The sequence below is a fragment of the Pleurodeles waltl genome, chromosome 5 (assembly GCF_031143425.1).
Source record: "Pleurodeles waltl isolate 20211129_DDA chromosome 5, aPleWal1.hap1.20221129, whole genome shotgun sequence".
Taxonomy (NCBI): Eukaryota; Metazoa; Chordata; class Amphibia; order Caudata; family Salamandridae; genus Pleurodeles; species Pleurodeles waltl.
Window position 1 is genome coordinate 16,787,311 of NC_090444.1, and position 27,322 is coordinate 16,814,632.

The 27,322-nt window shown below is 43.7% G+C and overlaps 1 protein-coding gene across 1 annotated transcript; it reads right to left on the reverse strand.

The window, feature by feature from the left end:
- Positions 1-265: 265 nt before the first annotated feature.
- LOC138295291 (zinc finger protein 84-like) lies at positions 266-26,296 on the reverse strand. The gene is made up of 2 exons (XM_069233496.1): positions 26,110-26,296; positions 266-3,286 (listed from the first exon to the last, which is right to left on the reverse strand). The coding sequence occupies exon 2, from the start codon at positions 2,817-2,819 to the stop codon at positions 1,311-1,313; it is 1,509 nt and encodes a 502-aa protein (XP_069089597.1). The 5' UTR covers positions 2,820-3,286; positions 26,110-26,296; the 3' UTR covers positions 266-1,310.
- Positions 26,297-27,322: the final 1,026 nt, after the last annotated feature.

The following is a 27,322-nucleotide window of genomic DNA, read 5'->3' on the forward strand; positions in this document are numbered from 1 at the left end:
AGTTGATTGCAGTCATGTTCTAGGCAATGTAGAAGCAACCCCTCATCTTGTTAATGTACAGTGCATGGATACCCTTGAGTCGATTGTGTCCTACAAGAACACATAAATAAAATAAATAAATTAATTTACTGCAGTCCCACACTGACTTATATATTAAAAATATAATGTGATATTGGATAATCAAAGATTGCTGTTCCAAAAGCCAATTGCCATGAATATGAACACCTGTTTTTGACTCAGGATTATTGTATATGATACACATGTATGTTTTTTCTTTACATTTTACTTTAATTATACCATTAAGTACTCTTGAAAACATGTATATGCAGTCTCTTATTCTACACTGTAATAATTACAGTTTCTACCACAGTTGTGCACTCGCCTTTCTCGTTTTACTTTGTAATACATGTTTTGCCACTTTGAGTACAGACACATGATTTATCCTTTCCACCACTACCTTGGATCTCACTTCAGTTGCTTTGACACATTTGGTATATGCACATCTTTTTCACATGGTTTGTAGCTCCAAGTCAGGTTTTGTTTGTCATACACATGTTGACAAGTATTAAACTCCTTCTAAAGTCAGAGTATGTGTAAATAGTGTTCAGCATTAATCTCTTAAATGTGCTGTAGTTATTCTTTTTAATACTTCCATTGTGTCAAAGATGGCTTCTCTCTGCAGTTTCTATCTTGTTATCTCTATGGAAGGCAGTTTAAGATGACCCACAATGTTTTCTTGATTAATCCTGTGGCACCTATGATGACTGACACTATTTATCAAATTTGATTTTCATTTCACATTTTAGTTCTTTCACGTTGAATCTTCAGAAATGGTATCACCTTGAGGGCTTGAGAGAACACTCAACATGGACTTTAGGTACAATCTATGAGATCCTAACAGCTTTCCCTTTTAATTATGAAGTACCATGTGACATACAATATGTACATACATTTTTCTCAGGGTTCATGACCCTAAGCTGGGTTTTGTTATTCCATTTATGAACTGAATGAAAGTAACAACAGGCAGATCTGCATTATCTACTCTACGTGACATTAGTCCCATTTTACTTTCTTATGGACAATCCACAGTTGTTGTCTTGTGCTTTATACTTGAATCTCTTTTTGCTGCTGTGTGACCACCAACGTACACAGTACATGAAAACCACATAGTGAATTTCTTTTTTTAATATTCAACTGATGCCACAACCTGCCAAAAGCCAACGCTGGCAGTAGGTTACTTTTTATAATGGATTTATTGCTCAGTTTTTGCATTGATGAGAGTTGGTATACACTTTGCACAATTTGTTTTTTCACGTTTTTTCAATTTCAGTACATCCATATAGTTTCTCTCCAGCATGACTATTTTGATTTTGCATGAAATCCCACCCGCTAAAGAATGGCCTTTTACAATCTGTACATTCATATAGTTTCTGCCCAGTGTGGATTTTCTGATGTTGCATAAGATACCATTTTGTAGTGAATGCCATGTCACAGTCAGTGCATTCATATGTCTTCTCTCCAGTATGGGCTTTTACATGATGCAAGAGGTTACATTTTGTAATGAATACCTTTTTACATTCTGTGCATTCATAAGGCTTCTCTCCAGTGTGGAGTTTCTGATGTTGAGAAAGATTCCATTTTGAAGTGAATGACTTGTAACATTGAGAACATTCATATGGTTTCTCCCCAGTGTGGACTTTCTGATGTTGCAAGAGATTTCTATTTGTAGTGAATGACTTGTAACATTCAGAACATTCATATGGTTTCTTCCCAGTGCGGGTTTTCTGATGTTGCATTAGTTGTTCCTTTAACACAAAAGCCTTGGCACAATCATTACATTTATATGCTTTCTGTCTGGTGTGGGTTTTTTCATGTTTCATGAGGTTATTTTTTTTAATGAAAGCCTTTTTACATTCAGTACACTCATATGGTTTCTCTCCAGTGTGGATTTTCCAATGTTGTGTTAGGTTTACCTTCTTACTGAAAGACTTGTCACATTCAGTACATGCATATGGTTTCTCCCCAGTGTGCATTTTCTGATGTTGCGAAAGATTCCTTTTTGTAGTGAATGACTTGTAACATTCAGAACATTCATATGGTTTCTCTCCAGTGTGGGTTGTGTTATGTTGCAAGAGTTGGTTTCTTGTAATGAATGCCTTTTTGCATTCAGTGCATTCATATGGTTTCTCCCCAGTGTGGACTTTGAAATGATACGTTAGATGATCCTTTCTAATAAACGCCCTGTCACATTCAGTACACTTGTATGGTTTCTCCCCAGTGTGGACCATTTTGTGCTTCATTAGTTCTCCCTTTGTAATGAACGCATGTTTACATTCAGTACACTCATATGGTTTCTCCCCAGTGTGGGATTTCTGATGTTGTGAGAGATTCCATTTTGAAGTAAATGACTTGTAACATTCAGAACATTCATATGGTTTCTCCTCAGTGTGGGATTTCTGATGTTGCAAGAGATTCCATTTTGTGGTGAATGACTTGTAACATTCAGGACATCCCCATGGCTTCTCCCCAGTGTGGGTTTTCTGATGTTGCAGAAGGTATGCTTTCTTGCTGAATGCCTTCTGACATTCAGGACATTCATATGGTTTCATGGTGTCGACTTTCTGAAGTTGTGTTAGTTGTTCTTTTACGGCAAAAACATTTTCACATTCAGTACATTTGTATGGTCTTACCTTTCCGTGGCCCTCCTGGTGCCTATTTAGATGTCCATTTCCATGAAAAGCTTTATTACATTCAGAACATGAATAACATTTCTCCATTATTGGAACTTTCTGTTCAAATTGATATCTCCTTTTGATCATGTCCTAGTCACATTTAATATATTTACATGTTCTCTCGCAATGTCTGCATTCTCATGTGCTCAACAGCAGCCATTTGGAAGGAAAGCTTTGCCATCCGTCAATACATATATGTGGCCTGTTTCAGGGTGTGTTCAGTATATTAGTGAGGCTTGTCTTTTGCTTGTTTCATTAGATTATTTTAGCTCTTCTACACCCAAAGCTGTGCAGAATGTCTTAGACACATACTGGCTCCAGAGTGTGGTATTAGCTGTGCACTGAGACTGTATTTACTGCAAACCTTTCTGACGGAAATGACAACCACAGACCTTCTTTGGATAGTTTGGATTCTCTGTTGTCTGGAAATAGTTTCCCGAGAGTTAAGCGGTGTTATGGTAAGATATTTTTTTTATCTCCAAAATTTTTCGAATGTATTCCTTAAAAATCCATTTATCTAACAACATTTGATCCATTTTTCCTTTCTGTTTCCCCTATTAGTGCGAAAAAAAGTAATAATTAGGTAAACATACAAACATTATAATAATTGTGACACAAAAAAAAAAAAAAATGCAATTATAGCAAAGAAAAGACTTAAGCAAAAAGAGCCTGAACACCTTCAATTTAGTGTCACTCATACTATGTTGCCCCCCAAGACACAGACCAGCTCTAATGCAATATAATGTAAATGCACCTGCTTATATGCAGACTGTTGTTTATATGTCCTCAGCACCGCTCCAATCTCTGAATCAATCTAACTTAATCTCTGACATTAACAGATTTTGATCCTTGAAGTTTTCATACATCAACAATTTTAGTGTTTTTTCATCCATACTGTTTTTTTCAGGTAGGTGAAAAGAAATGCTATTTCTATAAGTGGCCTTGCCTCTGGCAGTCACCCAGTGTGAATCCTAAACCACATCCACCCCTCCTTGTTACAGCCCCCGACATACCATCTGATACAGATGTACAGAACTCAGATTCATTTCAGAAATAAGCACAAAATCTCTTCCTCTGTATTATTTACTCCAAAAAAGATGTGTCAGTGAAAAGTACAGATTAGCTTTTGGAGACGTGGGCCTGGGTAGAGGTTTGTATTTTTCCTGGTTGAGCTTAAAAATGTCTTCACGTTGGACTCAGAAATGACTTGTTCCTGATTGGCCAAAATGTGTCCCTGTGACTGGCTTATCCTCATTATCAATAGAGCCAAATAACAGTGAGGCCCAACGTAAATACATTCTTAGACAGAAAAAGCGTATAAAAATTGGGGCCCCACGTACCAAAGTTTGAAATTGTGAGTTCTCAATTGTGATCTCCTGCCAATCATAATTGGGAAAACGCTATTTCAAATGTATGAAACTCTTCTAAATCTCATTTGCGATTCCCAAATACACCTACCTCATGAATATTAATTCCTATTGGGAATCACTGTATTCACAGGGATGGTAGTCTGCTGGTATTTACAGACCACCATTTATGTGACTACTTTTAAATAAAGCAATCTTTTTTTCTAAAGACTTAAAGGAAAACAGGAAGTGTTTAGAAATAAAAATGAAAAGTTTTCATTTAATTTTTTTTTAGGTTAGGCAGTGGTCTGTGGGACCACTCCCTGCTCTTAAAAAATGCTTTTACAAACATTCAGAAAGGGAAGGGGTTCTCTTGTTGATCCCTTCCCATTTGCAAATGGGTTACCACCAGCTCGCAAAACATTTATTCATTCAGGTTATGGAATCACTATTTGGGTTTGGTACAGGTCAAAATGCCTTTTTGTGTTTGCAAACTGGCCGATTCTGCACATCGACCCGTTTGAAAACTCAAAAAGGCTTCCTACATGTGGCCCTAAGTTGTTAGTTATAAAGCATGTGAGGATCATATGTTGCAGAATAGAAGGCATATTACTCATTTTCCACATCAGACGGGCCTGATCAGCAAAAGAGACAACATAATAAGAAGTTGCACAAAGGAGGACCTCACAAAATCAGTCCTTTGCTATTACTGGTGGTGAGGGATCCAGCTGTGCCAGGAACCTCCACATCTGTCCTTATGGCACATTTTATACAGTTTCAATTTGAAAATACTTTAGACAATCAAGTCCATTAACATGCCAACAGCACAAAGTAATACAAAATAATATAAAAATAACTGAAGCTCATAACATGCTATTTTAAAAACATCGGTCAAATGTCCAGACGTTTAGCAGTGAACTTTTATCAAATGCTAAAATCAAACTAGGCTTCACTGGATATACACATAACAGATTCCAATAACTGTGACCTGAGGAAAAAATATCTCAACATAAACGGGTCTGAGAACATTGTTGGCGGTGCAGCTGTTTTTGATTTATAGCTTCTGGGGCTGAGTGAAGTAGCATTTCATTCTTGTTAATGCATTGATATAAAAAACAAAAATTGGCCTGAGACCAGGAGTTATTGCTAAAGTGCAGAATTGTGTCATGCCCTAAAACTATATAAGAGCTAAACAATCACTAACAACTGTACTAAGAATTTTACAACTTTCAAGAGCAGGACTATAAATTCCTAAATGGACTGGATAGGTGAAATTCAACCAAGGGAAAACAAGAGATGGTATGATGGATGGTAATAAACTTGCCTAGCAGCCTTCCCATTTATTCACCCATTCATCAAAGTTTTACCAGCAATGACTGAACAAAAACGGGGGTATAGGCTAAAAAACGGATATTTAACCAGCATACACAGAGCCACTGACCTACTATGTATTAAATGCTAGCCCACTGGGAACATAAAGGGCAAAAGTCATACATGGACAACCTCCAAAATGATTTCCCTATGGCCTTGATGGGGCTGGACGTTCAGCTAAATTCCTTAATACTTCATCCACTCTGTCCTGTCCTTCTTTTACCTGTTTTAAAACTGCCCCTAGACTTTTGTTACTAGCATCAGTGACCACAATAGATAGCATCTTACTGTCAAAACTCTGTATCAAAAGAGTACACATAAAGCATTCTTAACATCTCTAAATTCATTCTCACAACTAGTGAACCACGTTAACTTGGCACCTATATTTAATAGTTTTCTCATATTGTGAGTGCGGCTGGCAAACCTGGGTACAAACTTGTTATAATATTCTGCCATTCCTAAGAATGTAACCAAGACATCTCATTTCTTGGTAGAAGGTAGGTCTACAATGTTCCTCACCAACTGGTCTTCAGGTTTAACTCCCTCTCCAGTAAGCCTATGGCCCAAATAGTCAATCTCCGGGAGGTTAAACTTACACTTGTTTTCTCTTAACGTCAAACCTCTGTTTTTAAATCCAGTAAGAACTTGTTTGACTATCATCATGCTCTTCTTGAGAGGAGCCAAAGACTAACACATTGTCTTGATAAACTTTGATTCCACTCACACAATGTAAAAAATCTTCCATGACACTTTGGAATACAAAGGCAGCCGAATTTAGACCAAAAGGTAACCTCATAAATTTAAAATGCCAAACTGAGTGATGAAGGACATTAAGTTCATAGAGGCATCATCTAACTTGATTTCATGGTATGCCGCCCTAAGGTCTAGGGTAGAAAAAACCATAGCACCATCAAGCAAGACTAGCATTTTGGTAATAATAGGAAAGTGGGTATTTGTCAGCCACCACATTCTTGTTAAGACCCTGCAGATCAACACAAAGCCTCGTCCCTCCAGAGGCCTTACAAGCAAGAAAAACAGGCGCTAACCACTCTGTAGCCTCTGTCTCAATGATAATGCCTTCATCTTTGACTTTTTTGAGTACAGAAAGCATGGAAATGCCTTCATCTTTAACTTTGTTGAGTTCAGAAAGCATGGAACTATGCAAAGCTAATTGTACACCACATGTTTTACAGGATACTGGTATTGCTTCTTCCTTGAGAACAATTTTGTGCATATAGTTCGCAAAGCACCACATTTTTTCAGTGAACACCACCACATTTGTTCTGTACGTATATACCTTCTTCAATACCCTTTTTTATCATATTGGGCTCTGGCTGAGATCTTGCCTCATCACTGAGGGATACCTCCTTCAAAATAATGTTGGGTATTCCATTTGGATCAAACAAAAGACCCATATCCCCTTGGTGAATCCAACTTAGTCTACTGTCTCCCTTACAACAGACATATAATTTGCCTGCTGTGAAGAGACCTTTGTACTCTATATCTCACCAAAAGTAACCTAGAAGTCTTATGGGCTGACCATCATATGGTAAAGGTTTAGGGGGACGGAAACATTTGTCAAACAAACTCTCAACAAGGAGACCGCTGCAGTGCTGGCAGTCTTCCCACCAGCCCCATTACAACTATCCCACTCGGCTGACTGGTCGGAAACCTCAGCTCTGTGGGAAAGGTGTGGCAGTATTGTACCTGGCTCATAACTGAGCTGGTGGCAATGCTGCTGCAAGCAGGGTGCACTAGTACCCTTGAAATGCGCACTGCCTAGACCCCGGCACCTCACATGCCATGGGCATGGGCAGGGCAGGGCCCCCCCGTGGCTCCCTGCACTTGTTCTCCGCCAGCCTTTTCATGGTGTTTGAAATGCCATGAAAAGGCTGGGGGAGAACAAGGTTGTAATCAGCAGAGCAGCAGAGAGTTCAGCGCAGCCCTGGCTGATTACAACCAGGACCGCCGTCAGCCCAGCCGGATGTTAGATCCTGGCGGGGACGGCAGTAGGTTGGTGGGTCTGCCCGTCAATCTCATAATGTGGCGGTTGGATCACCACAGCTGCGGCAGCCCAACCCCCACCGCGAGTCTGTATACTCGTAATCGGGTCCTTAAACTCAGGCTTACGTAATTTAAAGTTACCGATCAGGTTTTCCAAGTAGGATTTCTTTGAAACTAGCGACATTTTCGCTCCCAAATCAAAAGGCATCTGAACCGGTTGGTTATTTACAAATAGAGTATCTACTGGGCCTTTTCTTTCACATAGATCAATTGAAGTATAAGCTCCCCACAGTGTACCTCATCATACTCATACTCATCTTCATAATATACTTTCACTTCCTTTACTTGTGTCTTTCCTAGAGATGTTCTACAATTTTTCCCAAAATGCCCTACTTTACCACACCTGGGACATTTGGCAGAAAGAGCAGGACACATTTTATTATTTGCTGTATGTCCACTGCTACCAAAACGAAGACACTGAGCTTTGCTTATTATTTTTTTTTCACCATAATTAATCTTCTTATCATCATTAGCTTTGTTATGGCTCACTTTGTTAACAGGTGTTCTAGTAATGCTTTGTACTTTAGCAAAATTGATTGGGGTTATCTTCTTTTTTTTAGAACATTAACACAAGCAAGGGAATGTTCAATATGTTTTGCAACCATTAGTACTTCGTCTAATTTGGGATTATCTTTTTGCCAAAGTTGATCTTTTATCTTTTCAATGTTGCAACCAAGCAAAAACCTGTCTCGAATATGCTCTTCCAACAAATTAACAATTGGCCATCCTACGTAAATCTGTGACATAGGACTCCACTGACGAGTACTTTGCATACGTCTACTAGAATAGTGCTTATTTTCGGTAAGTAGTGCTTATCAAGCTTAGTTAGGCAAATTTCAAATTCATTGAGATTGTCAGACTCATCCTTACTTAACTTGGGTAAATGTTTGAAGACTTCTTGACCTTCTGGCCCTAGACAGTACATTAATAAAGAAGTCTCATACACATGAATAATATAGGAAAACTTTCTTCCACTGCAATCAATCAATCAATCAGGGAATTTGTAAACGCACTACTCACCCGTGAGGGTCTCAAGGTGCTGAGGGGGGCACGGGGTGTGGAGGGGTGCTGCTCCTGCTCGAACAGCCAAGTCTTGAAAAGTCTTCTGAAGGTAAGGAGCTCCTTTAAGAGTGTTCCACGTTTTGGCAGCGAGCTACGTGAATGATCTGCCGCCGGTGGTTGTTCTGGGATGCGTGGGGCGGTGGCGAGGGCGAGGTCGGTGGAGTGGAGCTGTCGGGTCAGGGTGTAGAAGGAGAGCCGTCTGTTGAGGTATTCTGGTCCGGTGTTGTGCAGTGCCTTGTGAGCGAGGGTGAGGAGTTTGAAGGTGATTCTCTTGTTGACAGGGAGCAAATGCAGGTCTCTCAGGTGGCCTGTGATGTGGCACTTAGACAATTTTATAGGTGGATCGCCCGGGTGGACAAAAAGAATGGTGGAGCTAGTAGATTTTGCGTTTCACAGGCTACTTGCGAGTGGAACAGATAAATGAAACAAGCAGCAGATAATACTAAGTGAGTAATTAACCCACCAGAGAAATCTGTGAGTACAACACTACAAATAAATCAATACTTAAGGCTATCTTCTGGTACTAAACAATATGATTCCCTAAGTATAGCTGACCTGTAGAGAAGTGGGGCAGACGAAAATTACAACATAGTATACAATAACTCAAATGCCTTTTTCATCAATGGTAAAAACTATGACATATAAAACCACAATATAATTCACTTAATAAGCAAGGGTGTGTGTATCACAGTAACAAACACTTAGGGGGTCATTCTGACTCCCGCCGGCCGCGGTAAACGCAGGGCCGGCAGGAGCCGCCAGAATACCGCTGCGCGGTCAGAAGACCGCCGCGGTTATTCTGAGTTTCCCGCTGGGCGTGCGGGCGACCGCCAGAAGGCCGCCCGCCCAGCGGGAAACCCCCTTCCACGAGGATGCCGGCTCCGAATGGAGCCGGCGGAGTGGAAAGGGTGCGACGAGTGCAGTTGCACCCGTCGCGATTTTCAGTGTCTGCATGGCAGACACTGAAAATCTTGTTGGGGCCCCCAGGGGCCCCACGACACCCCTTACCGCCATCCTGTTCCTGGCGGCCAAAACCGCCAGGAACAGGATGGCGGTAAGGGGGTCGGAATCCCCATGGCGGCGCAGCAAGCTGCGCCGCCGTGGAGGATTCCCCAGGGCAGCGGGGAACCGGCGGTACACCGCCGGTTTCCCGTTTCTGACCGCGGCTGTACCGCCGCGGTCAGAATGCCCAGGGATGCACCGCCAGCCTGTTGGCGGTGCATCCGCGGTCCCCGGCCCTGGCGGATTTTACCGCCAGGGTCGGAATGACCCCCTTAGATTTTTGAGGATGCGCAGTCTCAATGAATAAATAGTTGTGTGTACATCACTGGTAATCCGAACTCACAAAGTGGCAGTCACACCTCCTTTTTTATTTTTTATTTATGGTATTTGTATGCGCATCCCAGAAGAATGTTGCTACTGACACCTAGATCAGTGTGCTTGTCTCAGGAGAAGCCTGACAAAGTTTCAAAGTGTGCACTGCATGACACACCTTACATAAATTGTGTGAGCATCATAGAAAAATTTGCCGCTGGCACAGAGCAGCTCCCCAAAGGAAAATGAGAGTTACTAACCAATGCTCCCTGTTGAATTAGTGCACGCGACACAGAAACTTCTGCAATGAGAACGTGTAAATAAGTGTGCACGTCACTGAGCAACGTGTTGAACAAAGGCTTCAAAAGCAGAGTCTAGAGCGCGCATGCTGCTATGGAAGAACAACCAATCCGGAAGAGTCTTAATGTGGCTTCATAACATCGCTCTACATAGTCACAGACATACAACTTTGGATGCCAGGGGAGTCTGTGCACAAGAGAAATTCACAAGGCAGGCGCAAGGTAAGTCACTAGAGCATAGCAACATAAACCGTCACTCTTAAGGATAGCTTACACGTTGAAGATTAAAGACCACGCTCGTTACAGTGTCTAATGAAACAGTTATTGCATTCTCCAGGTTTTCTTTGTATAATGTGCTAGCCTGTAATGCGCTTGCAACAGTACCTTATGTAGATGAATATTCGACTCGCCAACTTCGTAATGAAGGATTCCTCTCACACCGTCTTTGAGTGTTGAGACATTTCGTAACAGGTAGCAATCCAAAAGTTGAAACTTGATTCTTGCAAGGGAGCGCACGATGATAAGATTTCATTGTTGCTTGTTAGGATATGACTCCACACTCGTCGCCAATGTAAAATTTAATAATCCTCACCCACAGAAATTTTATAGGATATTTTATTTAAGTGGAGCAGAAAAAGAAAGGTCTCATCCACTAAACGGCTGACAGGCAACTGACTAGTTTATGTTCTCAGCAATTCCAGAACTGGACCCTATCACCATGTTCTATCTAGGTTCTCACCTTATGAAGACAGCAGATACCACAAGAACCTTCTGCATTCCTGAATCAGCCACGACATATGCAGAGCAGGTGTGATAGTGACTCCTGGAGCAAGCTACAAAGGCGCCACATTTGCTGATGGGTGAGCATGCCCATGGAGGCAAGAGGTGTAGTGAAGAAAAAAGCCCATGCAAAAATGACAGAACTTAACTTTGTAGTACACTCACAATGATTCAGTAATGTATTTTTAAACCCCTCTTTGGGCATAGCTCCTGATGAAGAGGTCATAGCGCTTTCATCTCATTAGTGTCCAGCAGTTTTATACATCAAAGCTTCCCCTGTCCACCTCAACAGCATATTTTAGGCAGAGGAAAGGACAATGGAAGAGGGCGAGCTGGGGGCGATATCAAAATTTAACTAAGAGCCACTGGAGAGCGACATTTAGCAGAGGCAAGGTCAATTCAACACCAATCCTAAATTGTGAATGTGTCTTGGGTAACATTAAGATTGATAGGAAGTTCCTTAATAAAGGACTAACACCCTGATTACAAGTTGGTCAGAGTTTACCGAAGCATGTGTAAACCTTTCTTTGAGCAGGGATCAGAATTCCGAATTTGGAGTATTTAGCGTATCTGGTACTTACTGAGTGCGTTATATGTCTCACAATTTGTCACATTTCGGCAAGTAAAAACTGCTGAAATTTAACAAAGAAAAAGTGTACAGTATTTATGGTACAGATCAGATTTTGGTACGATCAGCAACAACATTTGCATGTTACTCCCCAAAAAATTGCAAGAGGACCTATTTATCTTCACAGATAAAAAAACATACCACGGTGTATTGTTATTTATCAGGCGTGATTTTCATTCCGGACAACTTATAATCATGGCTTTAGGGTCTTATTTGGTAAATAAGGAGGAATTCTGTGAACTATTCAGAGCTGGGGAACCGCTGGGTTAGCATTGGTGTGGCATCAGCTGGTTAACCCCTTAACTAGCGGTCGGTCACTCAAAGGATCTCTAGGTCACAGTGACGGTTCTCCCACTCTCAGGGAGTCAGGGGTAACATCAGTCATTTTCCATGCCCATGCTCACCATCCTAGATTTGGGAGAAACAGGTCAGGAAAAAAGTTCCCTGCATGTTGGACTTATTCACTTTTTGGTCAGAGAAAACAAACTCCAATTGTGGGAGGATGGTTTCTGTAAACAAAAAAAAAGGTTGCAAAGCAGGCGCTTTAAACATGGCGCCCTTTCAGCAAACGTCACAGCTGCAGCAGGTCCATTCATGGCAGAGAAATTACCAACAGGCCATTAATTTTGTGCTGACTCCCTGCCATGTTGCATGTAATTAAAACTCTTAAAAAGATCACACAAACTAAAGATATTTTTTCAAAACTCTTAATAGTCTTCAAACTTTTTCTCTTGACTTTGTAATCCATCAAGCTGCTGGGAGGGTCCAGAGATCCTGATTTTTTTTAGCAGGCAATTCTGCAAGGCTTTGCTTTTCATGAATCACAACCCAAATGCACATCCCATTTTTAGTTCAGATGACGCAAGGCTACAGACAAACTGATCTCTTGATTGTCCTACAAAGGGTTTTCTCATCAATAATTTTATTGCAAATGTTGCAGTGATAATATCAAAGATGCCATAGAAGATCTCAAAGATATAATATGTGGAGTAGTTAGCTGTGCATGGCGTAGGCGCGAATTATAGTTACCTTAGGGCGCAAGTTATAGCTACTTGAAAGAACTCTAACTATAATTGCTAAATTCTTATGGTTTGTACAAGTAAATTCAGAACCTAACTATAACGTCCCTGTAACCTCTGTTTTTTTCTGTGAATTTCTATGTTTTTTAACATAAAGTAATTTTAATTGCTATATGTTATTACAAGCCCCGTCGTGTTGGTCACAAGGCCTCGCCAAAAGCCAGGCCTTGCAGCCAAGCCCTTATAACCACCCAACACTGCGCCACGCACAGCCTTTGGCTGTGAGCAGAGCAGGTTGGCAACAGGGCCCGTCTCTCTCAGTGGATCTGTGAGTGGGTGTCTGAGTGGGTCCGAAAGTGGGTGTGTAAGTCTATGAGTGTGTCTAAATGGTTGCATGAGTGTCTGAGTGAGTATATGAGTGGGCGCATGAGTCTCTGAGTGCATGTATGAGTGAATGAATTAGTGTATGAATGAGTGTGGGGTTTTTCTTTCACATTTTTTCACATTCACAAATATTTTGCAATAATTTGCTGAAATCTGCGAATATCGCACATGGTGCCACACAATTATTTTAAACCCATAATTTCCCTCTAAAGCACACCTATATCACAGCCCTGGGGCCAGGGTACCTTCATCCAAACCCCTTATGCCACTTTCAATTAGGATTTTCACTCCTGGGGACAGTGTCCTGTGAAATAAAATGCCAGCCGCAACTTTCTAGTCAGGTTGCAGTCAGCCAATTACAGTGCTTATTTCACACGTGCATTCACACAAATTTGAGAATTTCAGCAAAATATTCACAGTTGCCGCAGCCAGAGATTTACAAATTTGGATTTTTCTAAATTTCTCAAAAACTACTCAACAGATTGACACCAAATAAGCAAAAGCACAGTCTCCCTACCGAAAGCTATTTTTCTGACAAATTTTGTGTAATTCCGTCCAGTGGTTCGGGCTGTAGATGTGTCTTACAGTCCTATGGGAATTAACAAGAGGAAACAACTTTTTTGACACCCCCTTTTTCTCGGCCCCCGTGTAGGAGGCTGGCCTGGCTTTCTAACTGTTTACTTACCTGATTTTGGTTTATGTGTATATTTTGTGTATTTTACTTACCTCCTAAGGGAGTATATCCTCTGTGATATTTTTGGCACATTGTCACTAAAATAAAGTACCTTTATTTTTAGTAACTGAGTGCTGTGATTCTTGTGATATTGTGCTATATGATATAAGTGGTATAGTAGGTGCTTTGCATGTCTCCTAGTTCAGCCTAAGCTGCTCTGCTATAGCTACCCTACCAGCCTAAGCTGCTAGAACACTACTAATATACTAATAAGGGATAACTGGACTTGGCACAAGGTGTAAGTACCATCAGGTACCCATTATAAGCCAGGCCAGCCTCCTACACGGTGACGCTGAAGTTTGGATCCTGCTGAAGCAGGGGGAAATTTCCGTCGACCCACAGGAGATTTCGTCGTGGCTTCCAGTGCAGGGTGAAGGCAAGCAGCCCCCAGAGCATGCACCACCAGGAAACATTCAAGAAAGCCGTCAGGATTAGGCGCTACAATGTAGCTGGTAGTCGTCTTGCTACTTTGTTGCAGTTTTGCAGGTGTCCTGGCGCAGTCAGCGGTCGATCCTTGGCAGAAGTCGAAGAGAGAGGTGCAGAGGAACTCTGGTGAACTCTTGCAAGTCGTTATCTGAAGAAAAGCCCACTGGAGAGACCCTAAATAGCCCTCAGAGGAGGATTGGCCACCTTGTCAGGTATGCACCTATCAGGAGGGGTGTCTAACGTCACCTGCTGGCACTGGCCACCCAAAGGCCTCCAGAGTGCCCTCGCACCTCTGGAAACAAGATGGCAGAGGTCTGGGACACACTGGAGGAGCTCCAGGCACCACCCCTGGGGTGGTGATGGACAGGGAAGTGGGCACTTCCCTTTCCTTTGTCCAGTTTTGCATCAGAGGAGGGACTGGGGGGTTCCCTAAACCGGTGTAGACTGGCTTATGCAAGGAGGGCACCATCTGTGCCCTTCAAAGCATTTCCAGAGGCTAGGAGAGGCTCGCCCTCCCCAGCCTTTAACACCTATTTCCAAAGGGAGAGTGTGTAACACCCTCGCTCAGAGGAAATTCTTTGCTCTGCCTTCCTGGGACGGGGCTGCCCACACCCCAGGAGGGCAGAACCCTGTCTGTGGGGTGGCAGCAGCAGTAGCTGCAGAGAAAACCCCAGAGAGCTGGTTTGGCAGTACCCGGGGTCCATAGTGGAGCCCCAGGGATGCATGGAATTTGCTCCCCAATACCAGATTTGGAGTGGGGGGACAATTCCATGATCTTAGACATGTTACATGGCCGTATTCGGAGTTACCATTGTGAATCTACATATAGGTATTGACCTATATGTAGTGCACGTGTGTAATGGTGTCCGAAATGGCCCTGAACTATGCGGGGGCACCTTTGCTAGTGCAAGGGTGCCCTCACACTTAGTAACTTTGCACCTAACCTTCAGCAAGTGAAGGTTAGACATATAGGTGATTTATAAGTTACTTAAGTGCAGTGAAAAATGGCTGTGAAATAACGTGTGCGTTATTTCACCCAGGTTGCAATGGCAGCCTGTGTAAAGGTTTGTCTGAGCTCCCTATGGGTGGCAAAAGAAATGCTGCAGCCCATTGGGATCTCCTGGAACCCCAATACCCTGGGTACCTAGGTACCATATAGTAGGGAATTATAACGGTGTTCCAGTGTGCCAATTGAAATTGGTAAGAATGGTCACTAGCCTATAGTGACAATTTTAAAGGCAGAGAGAGCATAAGCACTGAGGTTCTGATTAGCAGAGCCTCAGTGACACAGTTAGTCACTACACAGGTAACACATTCAGGCCATAAACTAGGAGCACTGGGGTCCTGGCTAGCAGGATCCCAGTGAGACAGGCAAAAACAAACTGACATACATGTAAAATTGGGGGTAGCATGCCAGGCAAGATGGCACTTTCCTACACCTCGCTTGACGGATCACCCCCAAACTTTCCGTGCCCAACAAGAATCACTGCAACCCTGATCTGGGAATATTTCGTGAAACAGTGCCTAAGATATAATCAAGTTGAAAAATTATTTTTCAATGGAAACATGGTCCTAACTGTAACTACCTAGTGGCGACCGCCATTAGGCAATATATTATGTTATGTGTGTATATATATATATTATTAGCTGTATGTACTGAGTTCTAAACATTTAACAATACATATGGGACTTAATATAATAGAACCTTATATTTCTTTATTATTTTCCATATACTTTTATATCTTTTATGAAGTGATGTATCTACTTGTTTATTTATTATTTTACTCCCATAGTAGAAAAAAAAAAAAGTCAACTCTCCAATTCACAACACTATGGGGGTCATTATGACCCCGGCGTTAGGTGATAATATTTAGGTAATACCGCCAACAGGCTGGCGGTACATATCGCCACATTATGACATTGGCGGGGTGGCTGCAGCCAACTCACCAATTTACCATTCCTACCGCCATGGCAGTAGCAGCCGCCGGGCCAGAGATAACAATCTCCAGCCCGGCAGCTGCTATTATACGGCGGCATATACGTATTCATTCACGCATGCATTCATTCATTCATTCTCGCACACATCCGTACACACAATCACACTGACATGCAGACATGCATTCACATTTCCATTTGTACACGCATTCTCACACATGCATACACCCACACAAACCACACTACACAGTCGCATTCACGCACACACTCACACATACATGCACACAACCCCCCACACACAACACCCCCCACCCCACTCCACTCTGCTGTCGGAAGCCCAACTTACCTGCATCAGGGGGGTCTTCCGGCAAGGAATGGGACGGGGCGCTGCTACCACCAGCAGCGCCCGCCAGCAGAACATCGTCAGGCCGTATCATGTGTCATGATACAGCTGGCAGCGGTCTACTGACGTGGAGGTGCTGGTGTAGCAGCGCCACCTTACCACCATCCGCCAGAATGGCCACAGCCGGATTTCCACCCTTCTTGTGGCGGAAGTCCGGCTGTGGTCATAATCTGGTGACCGGATGGTAGCCGCGGTGACGGTCTTTTGGCAGCCATCCCCGCAGCGGTAGGCGGCTTATACTGCCATTGTCATAATGTGGGCCTATGACTTATCCTATACCTCTTTCAATATATTCTCTATCTCCACTCTTCAAATCATCTGAAACTTCAATTTACTACTATGATCTCCCAAATAACACTGTCTAGACTCTTCCCTCCTTTATCCTATTTAATCAGACGCACATGTCTACCGCCCCAATTAACAACTTATATTTCTCTATACTAATCCACCACTAATCATTTGGGTTCCGGAGTAGTGTGCTACTCGAAAAAAAAAAAACATTAATGCCTCATCAGGGTTAGTAAGCACTATAAATACAATTAAACTGAAATAAATGGGCATGAAAATATTTTTGGATTGGTGTGTAGGTGATCCCTTTAACGTTACAGAAGGCTGTTCCGCTGTTTGGAGTATAAAGAGGAGTACCAGGAGAGCGACACACTCCAAAGGATGGTGTTTGAGAGGAGGGTTTTAGGCTTCATCTTCAATGACAGGCCATGGACGAAGGTCCCATCCTCCCTTTCACTGAGTGACTTTCAAGTGTGGACAGTCCTCCCTCTCTCTGACAAGCAGTAGGCAGATTCCAGCACCACCTACCACCTGAGGAGTAGAGCATGGACATGTGTTAGCATGTTCTTCCACCGAGTTACAACATACTATTGACAAGGTTAATTTCCACTGCTAAGATGTCAACTCCCCATCCAGGGCAGACCACACCTACCCAGCACATGGCCGGGTAGTGTGGACAATCTCATATCACCAAGTGACTGCTTAGGGCTAAGTCTCACACCCAAGTGAAAAGTCAGTGGCAGCTTTGTACCAAATCAACAGGCTATAGACAGACATCATCCCACAGTGGCAGGCTATAGACAGAACTCATCTGAGGTGACAGACAGGAGACATGCCTTCCAGCCACAGTGGCCAGCTACAGACAGGCCTCACCTCAGAGTGACATACTATGGAAAAACCTCACAAGCCTGTGACAGGTTATGGACAAGACTCACGCCATACCCCTCTCAGTGACCACCTTGAATGTAAAGATCTGGACATCCCACCCAGTGACAGGCTACACCAACCCCATCTATTTATCTGCTACTATGCACAGTCTCAACTCACCAAATGACCGACTAGTGATCGGCCTCTTAACTAGCTGACATGTTTCACACCGAAGCAATCAGCTCTGGACAGTCATCACACAACAGTTGCAAGTCGTGGACAAAACTCACACCAGGGTGCTAGCCTATAGAAAGGCAGGCCTTCCAGCCCTGGTGGCAAGCCACAGATAAGCATCACAACCAAGCGACAGGTTATTGACAGGCCTCACAACTAAGTGACAGACTAAGGACAGCCCTCACACCCCAGTGTCAGGCTCTGGACAGGCCTTCCACACAACAGGTAGCATGTGGACAGACCTTGCACCCTGTGATAGGCCTCAAACCCCAGTTAGAGGCTAGGGTTGAGGGAGATGACTAGGATGAGGAGAGCCCGCAGGAAGAAGAAGAAGACTAGGAGAGGACCAGAGAGACATTTAACAGAAAGAGGCAGAGGATGAGGTTGATCATCAAGAGGAAGATCAGGCTCCCAAGAAGGGCCAAAACTCTCAGGAGGAGCAAAAACGGGAGGAAAAGAACGTAAAGGTGGTTTAAGAGGAAGATGACAAGAATGACCCAGATAAAGACCTGGCTCAGAAGTAAGGCGATAATCCAAGATGCCCAGAACAAGGAGGATGACAAACAGGAGGACCTTAATGAAAGATGAACCCAATGCAAAATAGCTAAATTCACCATCAGCAGTAATGTTGCTAACTTTATTTCCTTATGACCAGTCCTGCAGTTTGGTCCTCAGGTCGCACTGGTGGTTTCTGAGGTTCCCACATGTGGGCCCAAAGGTCTAATATGTAGATCCTGAGCTCCAACAGGTGGGTCCTAAATTAATTATGATACGTGGGTCTTGGGACATGGCAAATGAATCTTGCAATCCAGATGGTGGAAGCTGAGGTCCAGCTATGAGAGCTGAGATCTGTCTCATGTGCACTGAGGTCCTGTGGCAGACTTCTGAGGTTCATCTAATGGGTCGCAATCTCCGTGTGGTGGGTAAGAAGGTCCAATTGGTTGGTTAGTCCATTTGGTGGGCAATGTAGTCCTGTGGCTCACCTTGTGGGGCCTGAGTTCTGACTGTTGAATCCTTATATCTGACTTGTAAGCCAAGAAGTGAGGCTAGTGGGCCCTGAGGCCTGGCTGATGGATCCTAACATCAGAGTAATGGATCATGATGTTCACTCGGTGGGAGCTGAAGTCCAGGGGGATATGAAGATCTGGTTGTTCAGTTGTGGAAGCAGAGGTCTGGCTGGTAAGTCCTGAGGTCAGGCTGTTGAATCTTGAGGTCTGGCTGGTAGGTCCAGAGGTCGTGCTTATGTGTTCTGAGGTTACGACTCAAGGGCCCTAAGGTGTGACTGGTGGGTCTCTCAGCCTGGCTGGAAGGTCCTGCGATCCAGCTCTGATGTTTCTGAGTTCAGGCAGTTGGTCCTGAGGTCAGGCTATGAGGTCCTGAAATAAGGCTAAAGATCATGAGGGCCATTTTGGTTGGAGCTGATGAGTGGCTGGTGGGAGTAAAGTTTTAGCTGGTGGAAGCGGAGGTCTAATTGGTGGGTTGTGAGATACTGAATTCAGGTTTCTGATGTCGGGCAGCAGGATACTGTTAAGTGATTTTTATGGAAAGAGACGGTATGTGTTGTGAATTATATTACTTGTTGAATATATTGTCATGGACATTGCAAAGAGATTACAGAGTGAGATTGCAACAGTTCAACTTACTGATGCGTGCTGGCATGCGGGACCATCACCATTGTGGTCAGTGATTAAATAAACTACTTTCATGAAAACTACCCTGGCATTTGCAACTACTTTGCACCCTAAACTATAATGAATAAATGGTTGCACGGGCACACCCTATGATGACTACCTTCCAGGTTGATCTGAGCCATACATGGGCCAATGGGTGTTTTAATGAGTCTTGTTCTCTGGTGTGTGCCTTGCCAGATTCTCGTAACTTTCCAAAATAAAACTGTTTGTGTCTTGCTTTCAATGAGTTCTATGTGTCCCTGCTGTACTAGGTGTATGATGCTCCATGGACTGTTGCTCTGTCACTTGGAGTGCTGCTATGACTGACACCAGCTGAGACCAGAGCTAGAGCAGGGAAGTCCTATGCTCCTGGTGGGGTATCCTGTAGATGTATTCTTCTACCCTGCAACTGAACCTGGGGTTTCCTGAAACTATATTAATGGGTGAATAAAGAAGCGTGGAGTACAGACTAGTTACCGCATTAATCAAACTTCATAACAAAAATTAAGGCAGCTGCTATATGGGTAATGAAGTGGCAGGCTGCAGGTTTTACTATGTTTTCAAATTCTGAAAAACCCTTCACTGACACTGAGTACATAGTCAATTATTCCTTATGCATCAATTCAATGCCACAGCAGCCATTTTCCTCGGTTTAACAGCACTAGATATCCCATGTGTTTGGTCTTAAAATGTTTCACTTTCTCCTCTCATCTGACAACATTAAATGATGGGATTCCTACAAGTTTAGAACCTATGGTGAGCTGTTTCTTGGAAAAGATGTATTGTCATTTGTAAGCCCCTTTCACGTAGCTTGGCTGGAAAACTGTGTACCTCTGTTACAGGTTTTAAAGACACACCTTTTGCATTAACCTAAAAAAAAATTGTCACTCTTCATGTCTCGCTCAGCCACCAAGTCCACCACTGACACACACAGACCCAACAAAATGTCTCCTGAGCCTGCTGGAAGAGGAACACTATATTGAAAAACAGGACTATTGTGACCCTCACACAGTTATCACAACAACACACCTGCTACAAGCTCAAAATATACTGCTCACCCTTCTCCTAAATAAAACAACACCGCCACTACCACACTTTTTCTAAACTGCCAGCTTATAAATGTTCGATTACTCTAAAAAAACAAGCACCACATCTACGACCTGCTCACAGACACACAACCTGACTTACTATTCATAACAGAATCATGGTTGGGAGATGACATGGCCCCAGTGTTGCATGAAGCCATTCCTCCGGGCTATCAAACCATCACACAAAACCATATAGGCAAGAGAGGAGGTGGACTAGCAATAATATTCAAACAAGCAATAAATCTCAGTAAAACAGACAACATTTCCATACAAGGTTGTGAAGCCCTCCCTCACCAGATGCCACCCTAATCCAACTTCCTCCTGTAACTTTCTCCTCCTTTACAGACCTCCACCTAACAACTCAACATTCACAGACGCTTTTCTAGATACAGTCTCAAACCTTATTACATAATATTCAAACCTATGCATTCTTGGGGACCTAAATATTTGGTTTGACAAAGCCAATATGCCCCATCCAAAAGCTATCTCCACTGGCCTAGTCTCATTTAACCTACATCAGATTGTACACAATCCCACACACATCACTGGACACATCTAGATGTGATTTTTGCTAAGCCTGAACTTGTAACCGTTCATAGCATCACGCCAATCACATGGTCAGACCACCATTTGATAACTTTCCGACATAAAACACCACAAATCAACACACCCCAAAACTACTTACATACATGCACCTATCGACCATGGAGCAAACTCAATTTTGATGAGTTAGAAACACAACAGCCAACAAAAATCTAGATACAATTAATTCTGTTCCAAAACTTTATGAGTGGCTACAGGAAGCGTTTGATATCCTAATACCACTCAGAAAAATGAAACAGGACAAAATAAAACCAACACCTTGGAGAAACAAAGAACTTAAAAAGATAAAGCAACAAATCAGAAGGTTACAGCGGACCTGACTGAAAAAAACAACATTCAAGACAAACTGCAGCTACACAAACTTAACAGAATATACAAATCATCAATCAAAAAAAGCTAAAAAAAAAAAAAAGCTACTACTCAGATAGAATACAAAATGCTAAATCTGGAACCAAAGTGTTTTATAAAATTCTCAATGAATTTCAAAAACCTAAATGAATGGAAGGAAGTCATCCCACTACTCAAGATTTCACAAACAAACTGGCAACTCATTACACAACCAAGGCAGACATATTGGACTCCTATTTAAAACAGAAGAAAACCATTTGCGCAAACCCCTTTCCTAAAATTCCATCTAAGAATAAACCAACCCAGCCTCTACAGTCCTTCAAACAAATATCACAAGGTGAATTTATGGATTTGGTCAAAGCAAGCAGGCTGGGGCGACTCTTGGTGGCCCACAGCCCTTGGCACTGCACCAACCCCCTCAGACCACGCACGCAACCTCAGATTTATCCTGGACCCACTTCTCTCCATCACCAAACAAGTCAACGCCATATCATCTTCCTGCTTCCTCACTCTCTGCATGCTCCGAAAGATCTTCCGCAGGATCCCCGCTGACACCAGAAAAACTGTGACCCACGCCCTCGTCACAAGCCGCCTGGACTACGGAAACACCCTATACGCAGGAACCACCGCTAAACTCCAGAAACGTCTTCAGCGAATACAAAACGCCTTCGCCCGCCTCGTCCTCGACATACCCCGCAACAGCCACATCTCCGCCCACCTGAGACACCTGCACTGGCTTCCCGTCAACAAAAGGATCACCTTCCGGCTCCTCACCCACGCACACAAAGCCCTCCACAACAAGGGATCCGAATACCTCAACCGTCGCCTCAGTTTCTACACGCCCACCCGTCAACTTCGCTCCGCCAACCTCGCACTCGCCGCCGTCCCACTCATCCGCCGCACCACGGCAGGTGGGAAATCCTTCTCTTACCTGGCGGCCAAGACATGGAACTCCCCCAACCTCAGGACCACCCTGCATTCTGGAGGCAGCTCAAAACCTGGCTGTTCGAGCAGCAGTAACCCCCCTCCCCTAGCGCCTTGAGACCCTCACGGGTGAGTAGCGCGCTTTATAAATGTTTTTGATTTGATTTGATTTCCGGTTCCCCTTCTGACCCTTGTCCACCACACATCTTCATGAACATTATTTTATCTACTTCTGCTGCCACACTTGAAAGAAGAATCATCCACAACTCTTTAACTACAGGAACTTTTCCTGAAGACCTGGAAAAGACAAACATATGTCTGTTATTAAAGAAAACAAGCCTAGACCCGCAGGACCCCAACAACTACAGACCAATGACAAATGGACCTTTCTTGGGCAAACTGATAGAAAGAGCAGCATTCGCCCAGATGTCACAGTTCATTGGAGACAATTCCATACTTTCAGACTACCAAACTGGATTCAGCCCAGGAAGAGGCGCTGAATAGGCACTCATAGCAATCTGGCATGATCTTAAAAACACAGTCGACTGCAATGGAGTTGCTGCACTACTTTTCTTCAACCTCTCAGCTGCCTTTGATACGGTTGACCATGACACCCTAATTCAAAGACTCCACGAAGCCGGCATAAGAGGGACTGCTCTTGACTGGATTACATCCTACCTTCAAAACAGAACTAATATTATCTATTCTCCCCCCTTCTCATCCAAACCCTACCTCACAAAAGCAAGGGTCCTCCTAAGGATCAATCATCTCACCTTTGCTTTTCAACATCTACATGATATCATTACCAGAACTGATCAATGATTTTTAACTCACATGGTACAACTATGCAGATGACACACAAATACCTCTTAAATTGGAATGCCCCAAAGACATTGAAAACTCACAAATCTTCAGTTGCCTCAGAGCTGTTGATCAGCGGATGACTTGAAACCATTTCAAACTAAATGCCTTCAAAACGGAAATACTCATATGTGGTTACTGGAAAAATTATGACCCACTGTGCACCTGGCCTGACGATCTCGGACCAACTCTCAATTATCCAAGGAAGTTAAAAACCTTGGAATTACCATGGACTCCAAGTTAACTATGAATGCCCAAGTGGACAAATTAGCACGAACAAGCTTCATCACCTTGAAGACTCTACGACGCATCTTCCCCCACCTCAGATTTCCACACAAGGCGCAAGCTACTATCTCGCTTGTACTATCCAAAATGGATTATGCCAATGGCCTCTACCATCTCTATCTATTAAGAAAAAACTACAACGTATTCAAAACTCCACTGCAGGGCTAGTATTACATGTAAAGCCACAAGCCCACATCTCCCCTGCCTTGAGAGCATTACACTGGTTACCTGTTGCCAGAAGGTCCACCTTCAAGCTGGTTTGTATCACCCACAAAGCTATACATGGAACAGGACCGCTTTTTATAGAAAACAAAATAACGAAATACATTCAACAAAGAAACCTCCGCTCAAGATTGGCTCCCCGCCTTAGAACACCACAATACAAGAAAAAGACTATAGGTGGTACATCCTTCTCCGTTCAAGCAGCCAAACTATGGAGTTCATTACCCCCACATATAAGATCCACGGATAACTATCTTGTCTTCAGAAGACTACTCAAGAGTTGGCTCTTTCTTTCATAACCACCATATTCAAACAGCAATGGACTGCATATGCCTGTGTTGATAAATATTTTTAATTTGAATATGTGTATATTCTAGATATGTATAGTTCTTTAGGAAATATGTATCGTTACTATGTCATTACAATAAATTACACACATAGGGGGTCATTCTAACTCTGGCGGGCGGCGGAGGCCGCCCGCCAGCGTTCCCCCCTCCGAAATACCGCACCGCGGTCAGTAGACCGCGGAGGGTATTCTAAGTTTTTCCCTGGGCTGGCGGGCGGTCGCCAAAAGACCGCCCGCCAGCCCAGGGAAAAACTCCCTTCCCACGAGGATGCCGGCTCGTAATCGAGCCGGCGGAGTGGGAAGGTGCGACGGGTGCTGTTGCACCCGTCGCGTATTTCACTGTCTGCCAAGCAGACAGTGAAATACTTGTAGGGGCCCTCTTACGGGGGCCCCTGCAGTGCCCATGCCAGTGGCATGGGCACAGCAGGGGCTCCCCAGGGGCCCCGCGACCCCCCCTACCGCCATCCGGTTCCCGGCGGGCAGACCGCCGGGAACTGGATGGCGGTAGGGGGGGTCGGAATCCCCTCGGCGGCGCAGCTAGCTGCGCCGCCTTGGAGGATTCCAAAGGGCGGCGGTAACTGGCGGGAGACCGCCAGTGTTGCCGGTCCGACCGCGGCTTTACCGCCGCGGTCGGAATGCCCTTGGGGGCACCGCCGGCCTGTCGGTGGTGCTCCCGCCGACCCTGGCAGAATGACCCCCATACTCTTTAAACCTGTTTAACAAATGTATATTTACTCACGATTAAATATGTATATGTATGTAAAAGTAAATAAAATCTATAACTAAAACTCAAATTATACATTGGTAAATTAAAGTTAAAATAATAATACATAAATAAATAAATTAAATACAAATAATGATTAAAAGTATATATATATAAATAAAATTATAAATAATCATAATTTAAATTTACTTTCGTGAAAGCTTTAATTTGTTAATCCATCACCATATGTCATGTCTCTATCAATCTATCACTCTAACTCATCCCAAATTCATTCTACTACTTTCATCTCCAAAATAACCCTGCCTAAGCTCTTCCCTCCTCTTCCACATCTAACTCACCCAAACCTCACTTTACTACCATGATCTCCCAAACTACCCTACTAAATTCTCCCTCATTTATCTCACTCTGCCACTAAGATCACCCTAACCCTTTCCACAGACTCTTCCCTCCTCCATCCCCCCTTTACTCATCCCAAGCCTAAATCCTATTACCATAAACTCTGAATTAACACTTCTGGATTCTTCCCTCCTCCACCCCTCCATTACTCCAGTCAATCCAACTAACAAACTCTCATATCCTCCTCTCAAATCAACTCATAATAATACTAAAACTGTACGCATATTTCCCTATACTAATCCACCACTAATTCTTCTTGGGTTCCGGGGTAGCGTGCTACTCGCCGAAAAGCGCTTCAGCACCTCGTGAGGGGTAGTAAGCGCTATATAGATACTGTTACAATACAATGCAATTAATGTGCACACACAGCACTGTAGACAAGCTTTCCTGGGGCAGGGCTGTGGTTAAGCCACAGCTGACTACATGACAAATCAGATGGTAAGTGACCTTATTGCTTTTTTCGTTGTTAGCAGCGGATGCTGGGGCTCTAGTCTGACCTCCAAGCGCTTGTCATGCCGCCGTTGAAGCGGAAGCGCCGAGTCTCCGGCTGAGGGGTCCCCGGGGCGGGCTCCGCAGCGCCCACTCCGCCACGGGCCCTGAACATTCTGTTTCGTGTTTGTTTGCAGATCTGCACGCCGACAGCGGGCCCGGGGCACTGAAGCACGTTACCCGCACACTAGATACCGCCCCTCACTGCCAGACTCAGGGTGTGTGCGAGAGAGGTTGGGTAATTTGCAGAGAAACAGAGGATGTTTACCCAGAGGCTAGGGCTCCAGCCTGGCTCTCAAGTCCATGATACCTGGACCCCTGCGGACTGTCGGTGAAGGCCCTGGAGAGTAAACATAACACCGAGGCCTCCTCGCCCGCCCGAGCACCGACGCCTCGTGTGAGCTGCAGCAGCTAAGGCACAGACCCGGGACACCTGAAATCTAATGTCAACAGTGTCTCAGCCTCTGCGCCTGCGCAGATGCGCTGTTCCGGTGTTCTGACGCTTGACGCTCCCCCGTCCGAATCTGCACCCCCTACGTCAGAGGGGGCTTGTTCAGTCAGCTCCTTCCTGAATGTTTCAGCTCGGGTGCCCGTCTCCGCTCCCCCAGCACGATGTTGCGCATGCGCGAGCGCTCACAGCAACACAGATTCAAACGAGGTGTTTAACCCCTTCGCTGCCAATGTTTAACCCCTTCGCTGCCAGTGTTTAACCCCTTCGCTGCCAGGCCTTTTCCTTCTCGGGTGCCAGGGATTTTTTTGTCTATTTGAGGCTCTTCGCTTTTAGGCCCTCATAACTTTTTGTCTATATAAGCTACGCAAGCCAAATTTTAGTCCTTTTTTCCCCACATCCCAGGGATTCTACAGGTACCCAGACTTTTTGGGTTCCCCTGAAGGAGACAAAGAAATTTGCCAAAATGCAGCAAAAATTTCGTTTTTTCAAACAAGTGAAAAAAGGGCTGAAGATGAGGGCTCGTGTTTTTTCCTTGAAAATGGCATCAACAAAGGGTTCGCGGTGCTAAAATAACCATCTTCACAGCTTTCAGGAACGGGCAGACATGAATCAGAAAACGCAGTTTTTCAACCAATTTTGGCATTTTACTGGGACATACCCCATTTTAATGTAGACAAAATTTATAATTCACCAAGGGGTCATTTGTGTAGATCCTACAGTGTTTTCCTACTGAAATAACAACATAAATAAAAAATAATAAAATTGACGTAAAAAAAAAACAACTGTTTTTCTCCACGTTTTACTCTGTAACTTTTTTCTGCGAAGTTAGATTTTTTAAAGCAATATACTGTTACGTCTGCTGGACTCTTCTGGTTGCGGGGATATATTGGGCTTGTCGGTTCATCAATAACCCTAGGTACCCAGAGCCAATAAATGAGCTGCACCTTGCAATGGGTTTTCATTCTATTCCGGTCGTACATCAATTCATTTGCTGAAATATAAAGATTGAAAGATAGGATTCAAGAAAACC

What these genes read in the sequence shown, in the direction of transcription:
- LOC138295291 (XM_069233496.1), bottom strand. Translation starts at nt 2,819, where the DNA reads ATGATCAAAAGGAGATATCAATTTGAACAGAAAGTTCCAATAATGGAG.